Below are 17,540 nucleotides of genomic sequence, written 5' to 3'. Positions count from 1 at the left end.
CTTGAACGCATCAAAGCTCTGTGATTGGCCGGCGTGACCCCATGTGTCGGGGCGTGGCTGGTGGGCAGTGGGCACTATTTCGCTGACGTTGTCCGTGTCAACAGGAGTGACAGGCCGTTTCTCAATCTCGAGGATGCTGGCTTGGTAGTCGCGTACTTCCAAGTCACTTCCTTCAGAAACTAAGCAAGTATGCTTCCAAGCCACGGCGTCGGAAAACGAAGAAGAATGGAACAGGCTAACAAGTGTGCCACTCTCTCTAACGGTTTCAACATAAACTGTACCGAAAATAAATACCTCACGATGTCTATCTAATTATGAACTTGCTTTACTTTCACAAAACACATTTTTGGTGATAAAAAAATGCAACAAAGTAACATATTTACCAACACATGCTCTACGACACTACATACTTACATTTAAATGTGTGCTGCGTCGGTTCACCCATTCTCCGCAAGGGNTGCAGAAAGGAGCAATTTCCATAGACCCCCATGTTAAAATGCCCAACTTTAAAGCAGAAAAAAACATGTTTCTACCCATGGATGCAATAATAATAATATTTATTGCATCCATGGGTAGAAACATGTTTTTTTCTGCTTTAAAGTTGGGCATTTTAACATGGGGGTCTATGGAAATTGCTCCTTTCTGCAGTCAGTCCCTATCGACCAATATATGAACTGCAGTGTGTGCCACTTCCGTATTGGCGTCCCGGCTCTTCCACAGAGTTTGCCGCTTGGTTCAAGTGCATTATTCTGGCACAGGAAGATTATGCTATAGGACATTAACGATAAAACAGAATATTGTTGTTCTATTTTTAGACACATCTCGCGATCGACTGGGAATCTCCCCGCGATTGACCGGTCGATCGCGATCGACTGGTTGGGCACCCCTGTGTTAGAGAATTTACTCTGTTCCATGTTTGTAGTTCCACAGCACAGTCAATTTCTCTTACTTAAAGACAGGACAGTAACATTTGTATCATCAACCATTCCTACAGAAGACAGGGACATCTTTTTTTTAATCAAAATGCCATTTGTGCAAATCTCTACATTCGACAAAGACTCATGAAATATATTGAATATGGCAGATTGTATCAATTCAGCTGCCAATTCTTATGTAAAAAATGTCCTGTTCATTCAAAAAGGAAATGGTGATAGAAAAAGTGGCTGACAGAAACAGGATTTTGTTATGGCAATTTGTCAACAGCCTTAAACTCTATCAATCGACTTGTCTAAAATAATTATTCTGCCGCCACCGTTTTCAGATTCTAACAAACTGCTTACATTCTAAATTACTGACAGGATATTTTTCCTGTTTCAGCAACACTGGGTTAGGCTGCTGGCATATATTCCTGTGATGCATATCTACAGATTTAAAGGCATTCTTCTCAAACCATGCATTTGACAGAATCATTTATTAAAATGTAGGATTGCTCGGTCAGTCCTGCATTGAAATTACTCCCATTGCTCATCCAGATCACACCAAGATAATATGAAAAGTAAACGTCAATAGCCTAGTGTCTACCGAAGCAAATGACAATCCGACATTCATTTTACATAAAGACAGTTAAAGCGCAAAAAAGGGTCACCTACTGTACCCCCACATCCCTCAAACCAACACCCTCATAAGGTCAATGGGCAGAGGACAGTCTTTGAGATGGGGAACTTGAATAGATCATAGAAACCACAGAAACTCAGTGATTGTAGGTTTTACATTTGTGATACTGATCCACCGATGACATCAATGTTTGGACGGGGAACAATAAATCTGTGCTAAAGAGTACGAAGTACTGCTTCATGTGTGATAAAGCCCATATGTTGCATATGGCACATACTCTTTACCCAACTATAATATTGAGATCATGTTAAATTTACTTTTCAAAGCTGTTCAATTGAAACCATTTATCATGTGTGTCTTTGACTTGACTAAACTCTGTTATTTAACCTATCCTAAGGTACTAAGTGCACTTGTAAATGAATGTATTAAGTATTTATAGCGGTTATCTGCCAGTGGGTTATTTTGACCGTATAGACAGAGAGCCACAGTTTCACTGATACAGGTTATACATACATCCTTTATGATTCATATTACTATAATATGTATGCATTATTTTTATAAACCATCCAGAATTCTTGCAGCCAGAATGTTTTTACTTACAGCTGTGATTGTTCTGTCAGGACAATACAAATGTGTAATTCTGTAGGAATCTCAGTGTGGAGGGAATTAAATAATAAATGATCTATAATCATTCATATTAACATATATTTTGAGGATTATCATAATGTTATACTCAAAATGTAAGTATCCAATTTTTGTTTTAGCAGGTGACATGCATTTGACATGGCTGAGGATAGATAGAGACCTGTTACCACCTTACGTTTACTTCTACTCAGCTAACCATCCTGCAACACCAGATTGACTTCACAATCCTCCTGCTCACCTATAAAGCTCCACCGCAGCATGCTGTAACGCTACACTCCATCTCCCAAACCTTCTTTTTTTCAATCACTATAAGAGCATTCAGATGATGTACCTGAGCAGACAAGTTTAAGCTGGTCTAATTTCTCTGATGAACCTTTGATCAAACGCAATGTTGCCTTTACCGTTGAGTTGTGCTGTTAACACTTTCAAAACAGCTTGATGCTTTTAGTCTCTGCTGTAGTGACCTTGTGCTTTGAAAGATAGCCAACAAACCAATGTATTATCTGTGAGGATGAAGCATGCTATTGAGATTGTTGGACATTCTATTGCGGCTATTGATAGACAATTCAAGGTCGATTTTTAAACACATGATGCGGCAAACACCATTCATGTTAAGTTATTGCTGGTTAAATGCTAAGAAAAGAGGCAAATGTTTCCCCTTGTACTGGTGAATACTGTACACACCGAGTATGGTAAACTGGGAAAGATTATTTTGCATTGCTTTCAACCAATAGCCGTATTCCTATTTGCTCAACCTCTTTCATAAACACTTTCCTCTCTAAAAATCTCTTTCAATCAGAAAACCTCTCTCCATCCCTTAACATATCCTCTCCCTCCATCTCCATCCTCTCTGCAAAAAAGCCTTCTTTTGGCCTCATCGAATCAAGGAAACATATCAGCCAGTCTCTTCCTGTCACACCCATTGAAACATCGTTCATCGGTCTGCACAGAAAATAAGCTGTCAAGATGGAGAAAGCCACTTGTCTAAGGATCATATTTATGTAAGAGTTGTGTCTGCTTCCAATTTCACGTAGGCGCAACATCTTTCACCTTCATACTCCACTCCAGGAAATTCATGTATTTTCTCCATGTGATTGCAAATTGCCCCTGCACTCCACGTCCCGCACTCTTATTTCTCCTGCCGCTGATGGATCAGGGCTGTGTTACTGGCAGCTGCATTTTCCATATGGATCAATGGTGGAGTATGCATTGCTGATCACAGATGACTATGAATATTTGATGCTGCAATATTGTTTAGTTTGGAACACATAAATCTCTAGTCAACATTCACACCTCAGCCATTTTGTTTACATAGATTTTGGTTGGGCTTTAGAAAGATGTTTGGATTATTCCTGCAAGTTTTATTACTAGGCTGCTTGTTTGATTAAATAACCTCTGTTTTTTGTCAGCAGTTGAAGGAGTGTGTTGGGACACGCCACTTGAATCTTGCAATGCCTCTAATGCCATTCTCTTTATTCCTAACATTTGGGGAAAGGGAAACTCTACCAGTCTGATGTGTTTATCGGTTGGGAACGCACTTCCACAGTTGTTTTTGAGGATTGTTTATTAGTTTTATCAGTCTGACATGTTCTGATCTGAGTACTTAACCTGCCATATTCCAGGATTTGGCTCCATTATGACAGGTGTGTGTTGCAGGGGGCTTGTACAGGATGCTTCTTGGTTTGTCACCTTCATGCCCAATTAGTTCCTGTATCATTTTGGAACATCTGACAAGTGGAGACTGCTGCTGGAGAGAGCCAGACAGGTGGTGCATCCCTGGAGGGAGGCATTTGCAGAGGTAAAAAAATGGTGCCTTGCTTTTTCTGGGCTCTAAATGATAAGGATATTATAGATAATTACTTATTGTGTTATGTTAGTGTGATTTTGTAATTTTCATGCAGCCTGTTTTCACACATCTAAAAACAAATGTAGTTTTTTTTCACATTTGAAATGTTGAGTGTTGCCTTTATTTGTTTATAATTAATTTAATTATTTTCACCCCTGCCTAATTGCAATTTAGTGCCTGTTAACACAGAGAGAAACTCAGGTATGTTAATTTGGAGACAGTAGTGCATAAATAAATAAGATTGAGAAAACAGACAGCAAATGCAATAGGGCATCTATAAGGAATCATTACGTTGAATTATTGTTTTATTTATTTCTCCTGATATTCCACCTTTATTTTCTTATTCTTTTAAATATGTAATCTTTTTTTAAAACCTGATGCATTAACAACCCAAAATCTCTTTGTTAAAAAATGAAGAAAAATGTAGTTTTTCATAAGAACGCCAGAAGAATAACATTAGGCATTTAGACAAAGCAACAACCAAGTGAGGTGGTGTGCTCTAATGCATTATATGTAGGTTACCAAGTTTATGTGGAACTCGTTTCTTCCTCATCGGTCATTAACAACACCAAAGGAACATGAAAAGCAGCACACATTTCATCTGTTACAAGACTTTGAAGTAGTGTTTTGTCATCTCCTCCCAACCCCCAACCCCCATTCTCACTCCTCAACCCATTTTTCTCCTGATAGAACGTAAGCTGTCTCTATCAAAGCAGCTCAGCATGACAGTGTTCTGTGTGTCCGTCGGGACCTAAAAAGCCTTAGCTGGTGTGAATAGTGCAGCCATAGTGGGCAGAGCCAGTGTGTTATGGTGCCGGTTGAAATGCATGTCAGTGTGATGGTGTGAGCCTCGCTCCCCAGGAACTTAAACGACCGTGGCAATGAACTGAACACGCTTTGAAGTTAGCGCTGCATATCGCATTGGAACCATTTTAAAGATTCTCTCTGTCTGTCCCAGCATTTATAAATCTAATGTATTTAGATATTTTCCACTTTTTTAAACCTCACTTATTATTCAAATATCTAGCATACCTTCATGAACAAAATAAACTAATTGAAATACATGTTTTAATTAATCATCCCAGTCGACTATAAACCTTTTGCTTGTGATGGCATTGGTAACAACAAGCCATCAAATATTTGAGTGTGTGTCTCATTTGAGACAAAATGAAGCTGTGCTCTGCATTTTGCTCTTTTGCATAATGTGCTGTGGGATTTTCTTTTGCAACACCAAGACATAGTAACAAGGCAAAATAATTTGAGATCAACAGAGCTAAAATGTATCTAAAATCTGATTAGGAGAAATTCAAAGGAAAGGGCTGTTTTTGCAAGAATATTTAAGTAGGATTAAAGGGCTTTCAGACGCTGTTAATTTCCATTTCATGTTTAGTGGGGAAAGATCACTGAATTTTCAGTAAAGCAGTGTGACCCAAGGCAGCAAATAGACAATGAAATGAAGGCTTACATTTTCAGTAAGAGCGCGGATAACACATGTCATATCACAGAGTCTTGGAAACGATAATGGGATGGTTTTAATGCTGGAAGAGTGTAATGATAGTCCTCTCTATTTCTGACAAAAGCAAGTCCAGAAACTTTGATCATGTATTTCAAGTTATAAATATAAAGTCTTGTTATTAACCTATGGAACATAATTGATATGGCATATTCACTATAAAGATCGTGGATGTTATGTTATTCTCTTTTATATAAATAATACATTATTTTATTTAAATAATCATATGTTTACCAGAGAACTGAAGGTGTCCACATGGTTACAATTACCCAACATATTTTGAGCTGCTGTCTCAATTTTACTTTTCCAGTACAACCCTGCATGTTACCAACAAAATCCTACAATACTGTGAAAGCCTGCTTAGTAAATAGTGGTCTTAAGACGTTGGGCTTCTGCCTGCTTTGTCTAGACTTAACACCACTGTGTCATGGACATGAGCACTGTGGGATAGAGACAATCTGAAGCGGGGAGACAGACAGAGGCCAGGAGACAGAGATTAGAAACAGGACAGCGAAGACGGATGCAGTTGGGGGGTTAATCCTGTCTGTGAGTGAGTGATCATGTCCATCCACCCAGCTGTGGCGCCATCAGGGGCCACAGGGCTTGCTGGAAGTCTGATGAGGCGTCACCGCCGTCTGCTGCGGGAGAGATCTCTCACTCGACAGTTCCTGTCAGCATGTGGGACTGCAAGCCAGGTAAGCGGGGAGCGATAGGAAAAAGAGAGACACAGACTGTGAAATAGAGCAAGAAAGAACACATCTTTTTTTAGTCATATCTTTTGGGATTATTCAAAATTTTTCTTCAACTTCTCACCTGTTTTCACAGTGGATTTAGGCTTCTCTGTGAAGAGAATCATGAGGGATGAATTGCCTTTCATGATGAGATAATTAAGGTTGGTGTGATTAATTGCAGTGTTAGGTTATCTGCAATGTCCCTACATAGGCAATAATGAGAGAGTGTCCAAGCAGGATATCACACACATGTCACCTTTCACCTGCCAAGGGAGAAAAGAATCCCCCCTCACTTAAAAGAGAAAATATTCCCCACTTGCACTTGAAGTCACCTTCAAAATGTATTCAAACGACCTTCCTTATAACATTATGTACCAACAGCTCTACAGTATAAACTGGATATTATACATCATTCACTCGTCTAACACATGGCTTTTTCAAGGGTAGGCAAGAGCAGTTGATGACAGAACAACCGGAGGACCATCTCTGTAAATTGGTCATAAATATACTGTTATTGGCCTTTACTGTACATTAGGAGCAAAACAAGAGAAAAAACTAAACGTTTTTACAGAGTTAAATACCATTTTCAGCATTAAACAAGGCAGAATTTATAATTCATGCCATTATTGCCTTGAGTGCCCAGAGGAAGAAATTGCAGCTAACAATATTTTTTTCTATTGGAAAATAAATCATATTCCTATTTTTAAAATGACTGAATTGCGAGTTGTTTGTACTAACTTATCAACCCAAACCCAAACCCCTCAGGAGAAACGAAGAGCAAAAGCCAAGATCAATCTGAGACAAATGATCCAGGCGTAAAGAGAAGGGGATAAAAAAGAGAAAACAATCTCTGACGGTTAAAGCTGTGAGGCAAGGGAATTGAATCTGCTCTCTGGGGTGATGGGCAGCTGTTTTCTCTCTGATCACCAACTGTGCTGCTAAACACCGATGGGACTCATAACAATATATACCAGATATGTGTTATGACTCAGAGGTCAGGCCACCAAACTCAGGCTGAAATCAGAAAACACAGCAGTAAATCAAGGTACATTTGGATCTTCTCAGGCTGGTTCTTTTGTGTAGCTTTAACTAAGAAATATAAGTGCTGATTTGAGTATGCTGTGACAATCCTTAAGGAAATTCAGGCTACAAGCATGGAAAGACAAACGTGTTGAAAAAAAGCTGGATTATGTTTAGAAATATATTTTTCTTTATCAATAATGTTATTATTTTAGTACACACATGACATTTACTGTATGGTTAAGGTTAGGCAACAAAACATTTGGTTAAGCTTTTGGTTGCTGTGGTTAAATATTAATATGCCACAGCAACATTAATTGTTGATGAGAGGCAGAACATGAACCATGGTGTCAGGCATTGAGGTCAGGCACATTAAACTGTTATATTTTCACACTACTTAGAAAGAAAAAAAAAATCCTGCCCACTAAACATAGGCAAAATTCAGGGGACTGGTCTACAAAAAAACAAGTTAGCATGCCTATAATAATCACAGCAATAATTATACAATAACCTTTGTTTTTCTCAGCTAAACTAGTTGTTTTAAATATGAGGTCTGATTGTATTTCACACTAATATTGTTTTGTCTGGATCATCTTTTTTTGCTTTTACAGTATATAGCCTACTGTATTGTTGCTTGGGACTTTTCGTCTTGTATAATAATGTTTGATCAGGCAGAAAAAGAAAGGTTTGACTGTGACGTCCCCACAGTACCCTCATTCTCTCTCTCCTGTCCAATCATTTATCCATCTCTTCGGTAGCCTTGAGAAAGCTCCATTTCTGTCTGTACCAGAACATCTTTCTGCTCGGTTTCCCTAACACTTTCTGAAGATGTACACATAAATGCCATCAGTGCCCACACGCAGCCAGATTGCCCCTGTCAAGCAAACACACTCAGCCCAGACGTTCTCGCTTTTCAGATGCGACGCAGACTTGAAAAGTGAAACGATTCAGAGATATAAGAGACATCGTCTCATGAAATCTTAAAGGGACATGGTCTTAGCGAGGACATCATTTCAGTTAACTTAGCAGCTCGTTGAAAACTCTTTTATTTTTTAATATCCATACACTATTATACACAAAGGAGTGTATCAAGTTCAAGGCTTTTCTTACTCCGAGCTTTGCAGAATTTAAAGTGAAAGATTGACCTGTTTAAGAGTAGTGGACACAACAGAAGGGTCTTTCACTTGAAATTATACTCAATTATATTTATTTTCAATGTCATAAAAGGTTTAGGTTCCTAATAAGATCCTGAATACCACATTGCTGAATTGAATCCCTGTTGGTAATTTGTTCGCATTTATACAAAACTATTAATAGCTATGATAGCTTCCTGTGCTCTCCCTGCACAGGTCATGGCTCACATCCTCATGCTCTTACATACTTACACATTAAATTGCCATAATATCATTCTATTTTTATTCAAGATACCATATTAATGCATCAATTATCAGATCATTAGTTTTCCTCTGACTCACATTCACCAAGTGTTCCTGCTCATGTTGCCTTTCCAGGTCAGTAAAAGAGGGCCTCCACACAAAACCCCCACTCATTAATTAAATGCGATAGCACCTTTCTCCACAGGATCAATCAGTGTTTCTAATACAGTCATTGACCTAAGACCTTCTCCAACTGTGCCCCGTTTTGTGCTCCCCCTAACCCTCTCCAACAGATTGGATGTAAGCCTGTCAGAGACATTGTGCACACCTTTCCACTAGATGAGATCATATTGGCATGATCCAATATGCAGTGAAGAAGAGGGTGGATTGCAGATGGTTGGCCATCTTGTCTCCGGTGATACAAACAGACATCCACCTCATTATTCCAGATCTTCATAATGAATCTGTTCTCCTCCTGTGGCTATTACTTCTTCTCTCATTTTCTTCACTCATTAAAAGCTACATTTATCCTCCTATTGTCTCCCTATGCTAGCTTTCATCTGTTTGTCTTGCCTAATCTAGGTGAACTCAACCATAAAACAGACTGGACATGACTCATTTATATCCAGTAATTCTTCTGCCTTTAACAATAATTTGATTCTCTCATTCCTCACAGCAAAATCCAATATGAATCATCGCTTCACTTTAACTCAAAGAGTACCACGAAGTGCAACACCGATTATTTTAGATTCTTTGGAATTCCTTAACACAACTAATGATAATTAAGTTTTGAGAGCAACAAAGCCTGATTTTAGGGTGCTGACTGTTTAAGATCCATCCATAGTATATAATACTGATATTCACATTGACATCAAACTGCAGTAAGGACATACATCCTTACATATAGGCACTTTTAACAGACTTAATAATTTATAATGAACCAGCTTCAAGGATTGTTCATAGCATTTACCATTCTTTCTTACTTACTTACTTTTTTCTCTCTTTATTCATTTATTTTTTTCCTTCTAATCTTCTCTTTCCTTCTTCCCACATTCTCTCTTCATGCAGAGCTGACATAGCCAAGTAGACATGTTGAGTTATTGTGCTGGAGGCGATGGTACTCTGCTGTGCTTCACAGATGATCATTTCCCAATTCCACAGCCGAGGAGCGCAGGCCTGCAGTAATTGCTGCAATGCATCCAGCAGCCGGTCCTTATCTGATGCTGTGACAAGAATAGGGCCCATTTTATTGGTCTCACACCCTATGTAATTCAGTAGAACTTGCATCATTTCCTGCAGAGGAGATGACCATGGTGGTGTCACCCTAGGGTGCTTGATGCTGATTGGACGCACAGCGTGGCCCTGAGCAAATAAATCACTTCTCCTCTGTTCAGTGTAGAAACATAAGCCCTATGGGTGACCAAACACTCTCATCACTGAGACACACACACACACACACACTCACACACACACACACACACACACACACACACACACACACACACACACACACACACACACACACACACACACACTCATTACATACACACTCCGATTAGCAAAAACAATTACAGCCTTGATTCCCTAGGCACTAATCAGAGCCAACACAAGGCACATGCAACATACTGGTGAGATCATAATTAAAACCTGTCTCCTGGCATACTATGTGTCATATCCCAGAAGGAAGATTCTGTGACTGTAAATATATATCACACTAAACCACCACAACACCGAGGAATAGTTATTCTAATTCCTACTAGCATGCAGTGTTTTAAATTGTCAGAATCCATTGAAGAACATTTCAAACCGGAGAGACGTGATGTATGGAATACATATTTATTGTTACACGTCATATAAACGAAATGATTGCCATGATAATACAACAGGAGAATGGAATGGTGTTTGGCGATTAGGCCCCGGTTTACAGGATAATCATTCAGGAGGGAAAGAACCGCTCCGATGAAAATCCCCGGGGTCTAGACACTGGTGGTGCTGATAAGTAGGTGGGACCGGTCTGAAGGAGGAAGGTTTAGCTTTGTCCTGGAGGAGACGGGAGGCGAGAGGGGTGGAGGAGGGTTGCGTGTGGTCACCTGAAATGACAACTGACAGGAAGGAAGAGCAGGCATTTAAGGAATTTAACGTGTGCAGCAATTGGCTGCTGAGGGGTGACGCCCACGCATTTAATGAGGGGGGAGAGAGCAATAGAGTGAGGTGTAAGTGACTCATTGTTAGGTCTTCATTATTGAACTTGCGCTAAAGCTTTCATAAGTCTTACCTTTTTTCGAGCCTTATACGGCAAGAGACACACATTAAAATGTATTTATTCATAACAAATTGCTTTCGGAACGTATATGGAACAATTATACCATAATGTGTTGTGTAATAAAATGGTTCCTCACATGCAACGTAAACTGTGTGAACATACCGGTGGACTTTGTCTTTGAAGAATGTGTATCTGTGTTCAAAAAGGATGATTTCTGAACTAACCATTAACTGCCATTGTTTCACTGACTCTTTCCAGACTCTTTGATTGTCATAACATATGTTGTGCCATCAACAAGAACGTACGCCCTTTTAACACTGTTAATGTATTTTAATGACAATTTTTCATCCATTCATTTTGCAACATATTCTATTTGAATTCACAAAGAGTGCAAAGCTCAGACAAAGTATGTTTGGATGCACTACCATTGAGATTTCTTCTTCATTACATTAGGAAAAGTCCAATGTTAAAAGACCATTAAACAGATAAGGTTGTTTATTAATGAAGAAACCTCCTTAGTCATAACTTTAGGTGTGACTAAAGATAAGTGCACAACTCCAGTAGCTGGCTGCTTCACTACATTTTTCGAACTGCACATGTTTCAGTAAACTTTAATACAGCACTTGACTTGTAGCATGCAGCACTACCTTAAAAATCCCATGACGTCAAAAAACTGAATACAATTATTTTGGTCTAACAGTAGAGCTTAAGGGCATTTTAACAAGGCTTTAAGTGCTTCAGGAGTAAAGCTCTTGCAGTATATTAAAGCTTAAGACGCAAATAATTCAACCTCCCAATTATAATATGGATTAAAGGGTTTTTTTGGAAGCTTGAAGAAGAACCAGTTCTCCTTTTTGGCAGCAAAATCTTGAGCACATTAATTAAAGAGGAAAATGGAACTCTGACTGTAGGAAAAAAAGTGCGTATAGGATTCCATAAAAGCATATATTAAGGAGTGGTTGAAAGTTTGTGTGCAGAGTTGAGTTTGGACAAAATCCCATTATAAGTCAAACTAAAAATGAAACGTAGAAAAAAAGTTTGAAAAGGACATATTATTGCTCCTTTTCATACTAGTTGTGATTCTACTGTGGCATGTAACCTATAATTTACACATTGTAACATTGATGTCACCACTTAACAGAAGAAAACAAAGGGTCTAATCGAGGCGTTTAAGGCAGGGGGGAGCAGGAAGGAGCAGGGGGAGCTGTGTATGTGTCGGAGAGAAACTCCCTCTGGCATAAAGTTTGGGATTTTAGCCTTTTGCAGACCTTTAACATGCACACACACCTAAACAAACTACAGGAATGGGATAACCCCAAAAAGCATGATGCCTCTCTCAAATCTCAAAATATAGACTTGGTGAAAGCAAACTTTCTAATAAAAATGTTGTTGCAAATGAATCATGTAAAGGAAAGAGAGATCTATTTTCTCACAGGATGCAGAACAGACTACTCTTCTTTCTTAATAAGCCTAATCTGCCTTTGTTGAAACAGCATTTGTCAAAGTTGTATGAAAAATAAGCAACCATACCATCAGTTGTAACTGCCATTGTTAACGGAAAATATATATTAGTGCAGTTTCAGCATGACAAGAGATCCTAATTCAAATTAAATAACCAAACAGTGCACTTTTAATGAATGTAGCTCTCTTTTAAATAGTTGCTTTTATGCAAGAAATATAAACCAAGATATTAAATGTTTGTACTGATATATCCTTGATAATCTGGTGGTAATGGCACATGTTAGTTAACAAAAAGAAATTCAACCCTGTCCAAAATTGTTATCATTGAATTTCAATCCATGCTAACAGTTCAACAGTAAGGAGAACACTTGTTTTATGACATGTACTTCGATAACACTGAAGGTGTTTTAACTGATGCCGCACATTTATATCCATATGACCATGTGTTAGTGTGTTTATTAATCTAAATTAGTACAATCAATCATCAGTGACATGATAGATTATTTCACAAAGGTCCAATAGCATGGTGTAAATCTAAATTACAGCAAACATGCTACTTTCTCAATACACTGGTTTGGTCAGGATGTCATGTTAAAGGTTGTAAGGAAATTGCATTTTTCCTTGATCCGATGTGAGAAGCATGTTTTTTTTCAGTATAAAACAGAAATGCACTATTCAAATTGGCTATTCTGGTGTTCAGCAATGAAGTCGCCCGTTTTGTGACACTGATCTACAGCAAAAGTTATCCGAATGACATGTGGTAGAAAGTTGAGAATATACCTTTTGGTCAGTAGCCTATTTTTCACACTGAAAAAAAAGAATCACAACAAGATGAAAGTGAACTCTGATTTGAGACCTAAACAGTTTGGAGCAAGACTTTGCTTTAATGATGTCTCCGCATAGGCAGCACAATTCTTCTCATTAAGGTGGCAACAGAGACAATGAGCGAGAAGGCTGTACTTTTTTTAAAACCTAAGGCTTCTATTGAAGTTGTCAACAGTTAAAAAAGATGCGAGCCTTACTTTGTGTGTCTACGGCAAGTGGAAAACGAAGCAGTTTTTTGCACACTGTAAAGACAAAGTTTAAGTTTGAAAAAGTTTGAGAAACACTGTCGTAAAGATAAAGATTATTGTGCTTTCTGTTATGGATTAAAATGCAGTTATAAAGATTTCATTAGCAGAAAAAGGGATGTTTGTAAAATGTGTGGTGACTAATTGTAGTATTTACTGCAGTTATACTAACAAGTGCAGCAATTATAAATGTAAGAGTTCAATGTAGAACATTTAGCTTGGACGTCAGCTGACTGCTGTCTGTGACGTCCATGGCCATATTGGTGGCTTCACTAACCAGCTCAGTGGTCAGAGCTGGTTACCTGTGTTTTGGGGCTCAGTCGCTGATCCAGCCTGCAGTCTCTTTACGTGAGTCATCCCCTCAACACATTACACACACCTGACTTTCTGGTAAAGGCTAGAACACGCCAAAAAAAAACAGGATATAGCTTTTATTGTTAATCCTATGAAAAATACATAGTAAATGTGAAAACACAGTCCACAGGAAATAATGTTTACAGATGCACACACACACATTAATATCTTTGAAAAGAGAGAGAGAGACAGAGAGAAAGAGCGAGAGAAAGAGAGGAAAAAGAAATAGAAAGACAACCGAGTTGAACAGCTGCCCAAAACGCCTAAAGGATTAGATTGCTCTCTTTTGATCCCTCTCTCACAACATGTACCAATGTTAAAATATAATTCTGTTGGATTTGTTTAGGTTTTATCTGTGAGGTCTTCTTGTTCGCGCTTGTTTTTTCATCTGATCGAAAAAGATTATCCCTGTGTCTGAGAGGCTTATCGGGGGTTTGAAAGTGGCTAAAAACAAAAAAGGCCAATTCAAAATGAATCACATAACAAGATATAAACATGCAATTACTATTTGTACCTATAATAACTTAAATAGATAGTGAGATTAAATATGGGATTTTTAATGTATCTCTTGTGCTGCACAGCATGGCGTTTCAAAGAGGTATGTTGCTTGTATAGACTTATTTTGAGGTCACATTTAAAATAACAAACACAAAGAACAGTGAGCACGGACCTTTTTCATGTTTTGGTTCGAAGGATCACGCTACAACAATTAACTATAACGTTTTAGTTAAAGGTCTTCCTTTCTCTTTTAATCTTCATCAGAACCTATGGGAAATACATGTTTAAAATTGCACACAGTAAGTTTGGCTTCTTTGCAGCTTGATGCTTCGAAATGCTCGGGTCAATGCCTTATTCAAGCCTAGACCCTTGTTCTTGTTTAGCTAGGATATACAACTGTTCCCTTTCTCTCCGCAGTGACTACCCTTTTCTCTAATGCATTAGCCGTCATTAGCCTAATGTGGTGGCTCCTGTTCAGACCACCACCAGTTTAGCCAGTTCTCTATACAATCCACCTATCTACGTCTTTTTCTTGTGCTAAGCTCCATCTCGAGGAGTTGGATTAGTTTGATATGTTTCTGTCTTCAACACTAACACAAAATCACACTTCTCAACAAAGGCATTTGGACTTTCTGATATTGATATTGACTGCCAATGCACTGATTTCTTATATGATATGACTTTTGAATAATCTTCAAGGTAACCCTTCTCATTGTTTGGGTTGTAAACTGGAGAGAGCAGTACAGTGTATTCCATTATTTTTGCATCTACTAGTTGAACTAAGGCAGTTGCTGACAACTCAATGCTTATCCTTGGTTCACCGCAGACCAAAAACATGACATTGGAAAGGGTCATTGTGAAAACATGAGCCATAGAAGCAGCTGCAGAAAGCAATAGTTAGATGTTTGCTGTACTGCTTATGAGCAACTCACTGGTGATTCTGGTGATCATTGCCCTCAAAGATATTCTAGAGAGAATACTTTAGTCACTAAGGAATGGGGGTCAAGACATTAACCAAGTAGTTCAATAGAGGTCATTCAATCCAGACCTTGACCAATGGCATTGTTGGAAGCTCAAATTAGCAGTTTGGGGAGTTGTACAAATAAAACTCCTTAGAAGCAAGGCACGGGCTGAGTATAAGATTTGTTCTGAAGAAACAGCAGGCATTGAGCACAGTTGTGCTGTTGTTGAATGTTGCTTCAATGTCAGACATTTGGAATGGAATCCTTGGATTGCAGATGGGGTGCTGGTCCCCATTTCCAGTTACAGTATGCCAGGTGTTGTCTAACCTTCAAGGACGCACACTTCTCAACCTTCTTATTAATTAATAAGTTACTGGTAAACATAACAATTCTTTGTTAGAATAATCAATTTTTTTTGTAAAATAATTTGCGCAAAATATATGCTTTTCCTAGTAGGCCTACACTGTATGACTGAAGTACTGTACTGGGGTGATGGAGAAATCACCCAACAGAGGCTGGTCTCTGTAGCAGGTTAGCCAATTGCTGATTCAAGATATGAACGTGTGTCATAAAATGTAGCCAATCAGTGTCCTCAAAACTACTTCCGGAGGGCCGATTAGTGTGTATCGCCAACACAGTCTCACTCCCTGATAGTCCAATAGCGACGCATGGTCAGGGTCCTTTGGCGTGCAGTTGTGACGCACCGAGTCTCCTTCAGCTTCATAAACGGACGCAAAGAGCTTTCAACTGATTGCAATGTATTCCCATCGGCGGCGATATTTGACGCTCAAGGAAGCACCGCATCGGTCCAGAGGCGCGGGAAGGTATTTTGAGTGGGGGTGCTGAGGTGCTGGACTCCAGTGAACACTATTACGGGCACTATAGAGCATGCACAAAAGCGCGAGCACCAGGGGCGCTACAGTGGAATGTTCTACTGCAACACTCCCCACACGCAAACACACAGTACACCCGCTACTGTTACAATGAACGCTCGANTCAAGCTGCTTATGTGAATAGTACCCCTTTCACACCAACGCGGTTCCAGGGCCGGTTCGGAGCTGGAGCTTGCACCGCATACTTCACGCTTACGTCGGAGGCGGGGGCAGGGGCATGAGTTTTAATGTTATACCATAATAATTATGCTGCAAAGCTGGGTATTTTGAGCTTGGCGTATGCAGAGGCTAACAACAGCTAGCTCTAACGCCATCGAATAGGACGTATATTTACCTTCTTTCTCCTACGGAATCGTCGTTGAAGTTGATGATGATGATTGTAAAGAACTTTTGAATGTAGCATGTAAACATGTAAACGACTGTAAAGTTGGTAAAGTTGTCCCATTTCTTCCATTTCGTTTCGACAGAGCAAAACCAAAACGAGTAGCGCTTCAATACAATTGGCCATTGTTGTCGATGTGAGGGGTTTCCGCGCGGTTTGGCTTTATGAAGCAGGCACGCAAACGATGATGCAGCACCGTGTGAACAGAGCGGGAGCTGAACCGAAGAACCGGTTCCGAACCTGAAAAGCTCTAGCACGGAGCTAGAATGGGAAAAGCCTTGGTGTGAAAGGGGTATTAGAGATATCCCGCCCCTTAGCCTATCACGTTCAATGTGTTGGAGCGTTAGCCAATAGAAGTGTGAGTGTTACATAGTGATGTCAAAGGAGTCCAATAGAGGCGTTTCAGGCAGTGTGTGAGAGAGATACTCCCTCTGCAATGAACCTTGGGATTTAAGCCTTTGAAGACATTTTACAAGGACCCCTTTAATACAAACTAAATTAAACCTGTGTTCTTAATGCACCAATCATGTAACACAAAGCAGGAGTTTAAACGGTTAAAGTGCCAAAAGGCAAAGGCCATATGTTCCGGAAAGTGTTAACCACAGTATATTCATGCCGACCATATTTAGAGAAATGTTATTTCTATTATTGTTGTTTGCCGTTATCTTGAGGTTCACCCAGGATGCTGTTGTTTACCGCTACTCTGACAGTATGTGAAGAGTTAAACGGAAAGGCATGAGGATAGAGGGGTCGAATGGGGGAGGAAAGAAAGAGAAAAACAGACGAGAGATACTTGTGGTGAGGGGAGGAGTGGTTCGAGACTGAAGCCTCATAAAGAGAGCAATTTTGCAGCGGGTGAGGGAATAAGAGAGAGGGAGGTTGATAGAATTGAGGGAAAAGAAACCCCCCACCCCAAATCATTTCTGTTTAATTGCCTTTCTCCCTTCTTTCTTCCTTTTCTCTCTTTGTCTT

The 17,540-nt window shown here is 39.3% G+C and overlaps 1 protein-coding gene across 1 annotated transcript in view; it reads left to right on the top strand.

The window, feature by feature from the left end:
* The window catches only part of LOC104952619 (matrix metalloproteinase-14-like), a 15,839-nt gene extending 9,447 nt beyond the window's left edge, over positions 1-6,392 (top strand). The window contains exons 5-6 of the mRNA XM_010779473.1: positions 6,135-6,253; positions 6,384-6,392. Of these exons, the coding sequence (XP_010777775.1) occupies positions 6,135-6,253; positions 6,384-6,392 (128 nt within the window). The remainder of the gene's footprint in view (positions 1-6,134; positions 6,254-6,383) is intronic.
* The last annotated feature ends 11,148 nt before the right edge of the window (positions 6,393-17,540 follow it).

Source organism: Notothenia coriiceps, unplaced genomic scaffold (genome assembly GCF_000735185.1).
Source record: "Notothenia coriiceps isolate Sejong01 unplaced genomic scaffold, NC01 NC01_scaffold00000339, whole genome shotgun sequence".
In the NCBI taxonomy this organism is placed as follows: domain Eukaryota; kingdom Metazoa; phylum Chordata; class Actinopteri; order Perciformes; family Nototheniidae; genus Notothenia; species Notothenia coriiceps.
The sequence above is the reverse complement of the archived record's forward strand: the minus strand, read 5'-3'. Positions and strand labels throughout refer to the sequence as shown.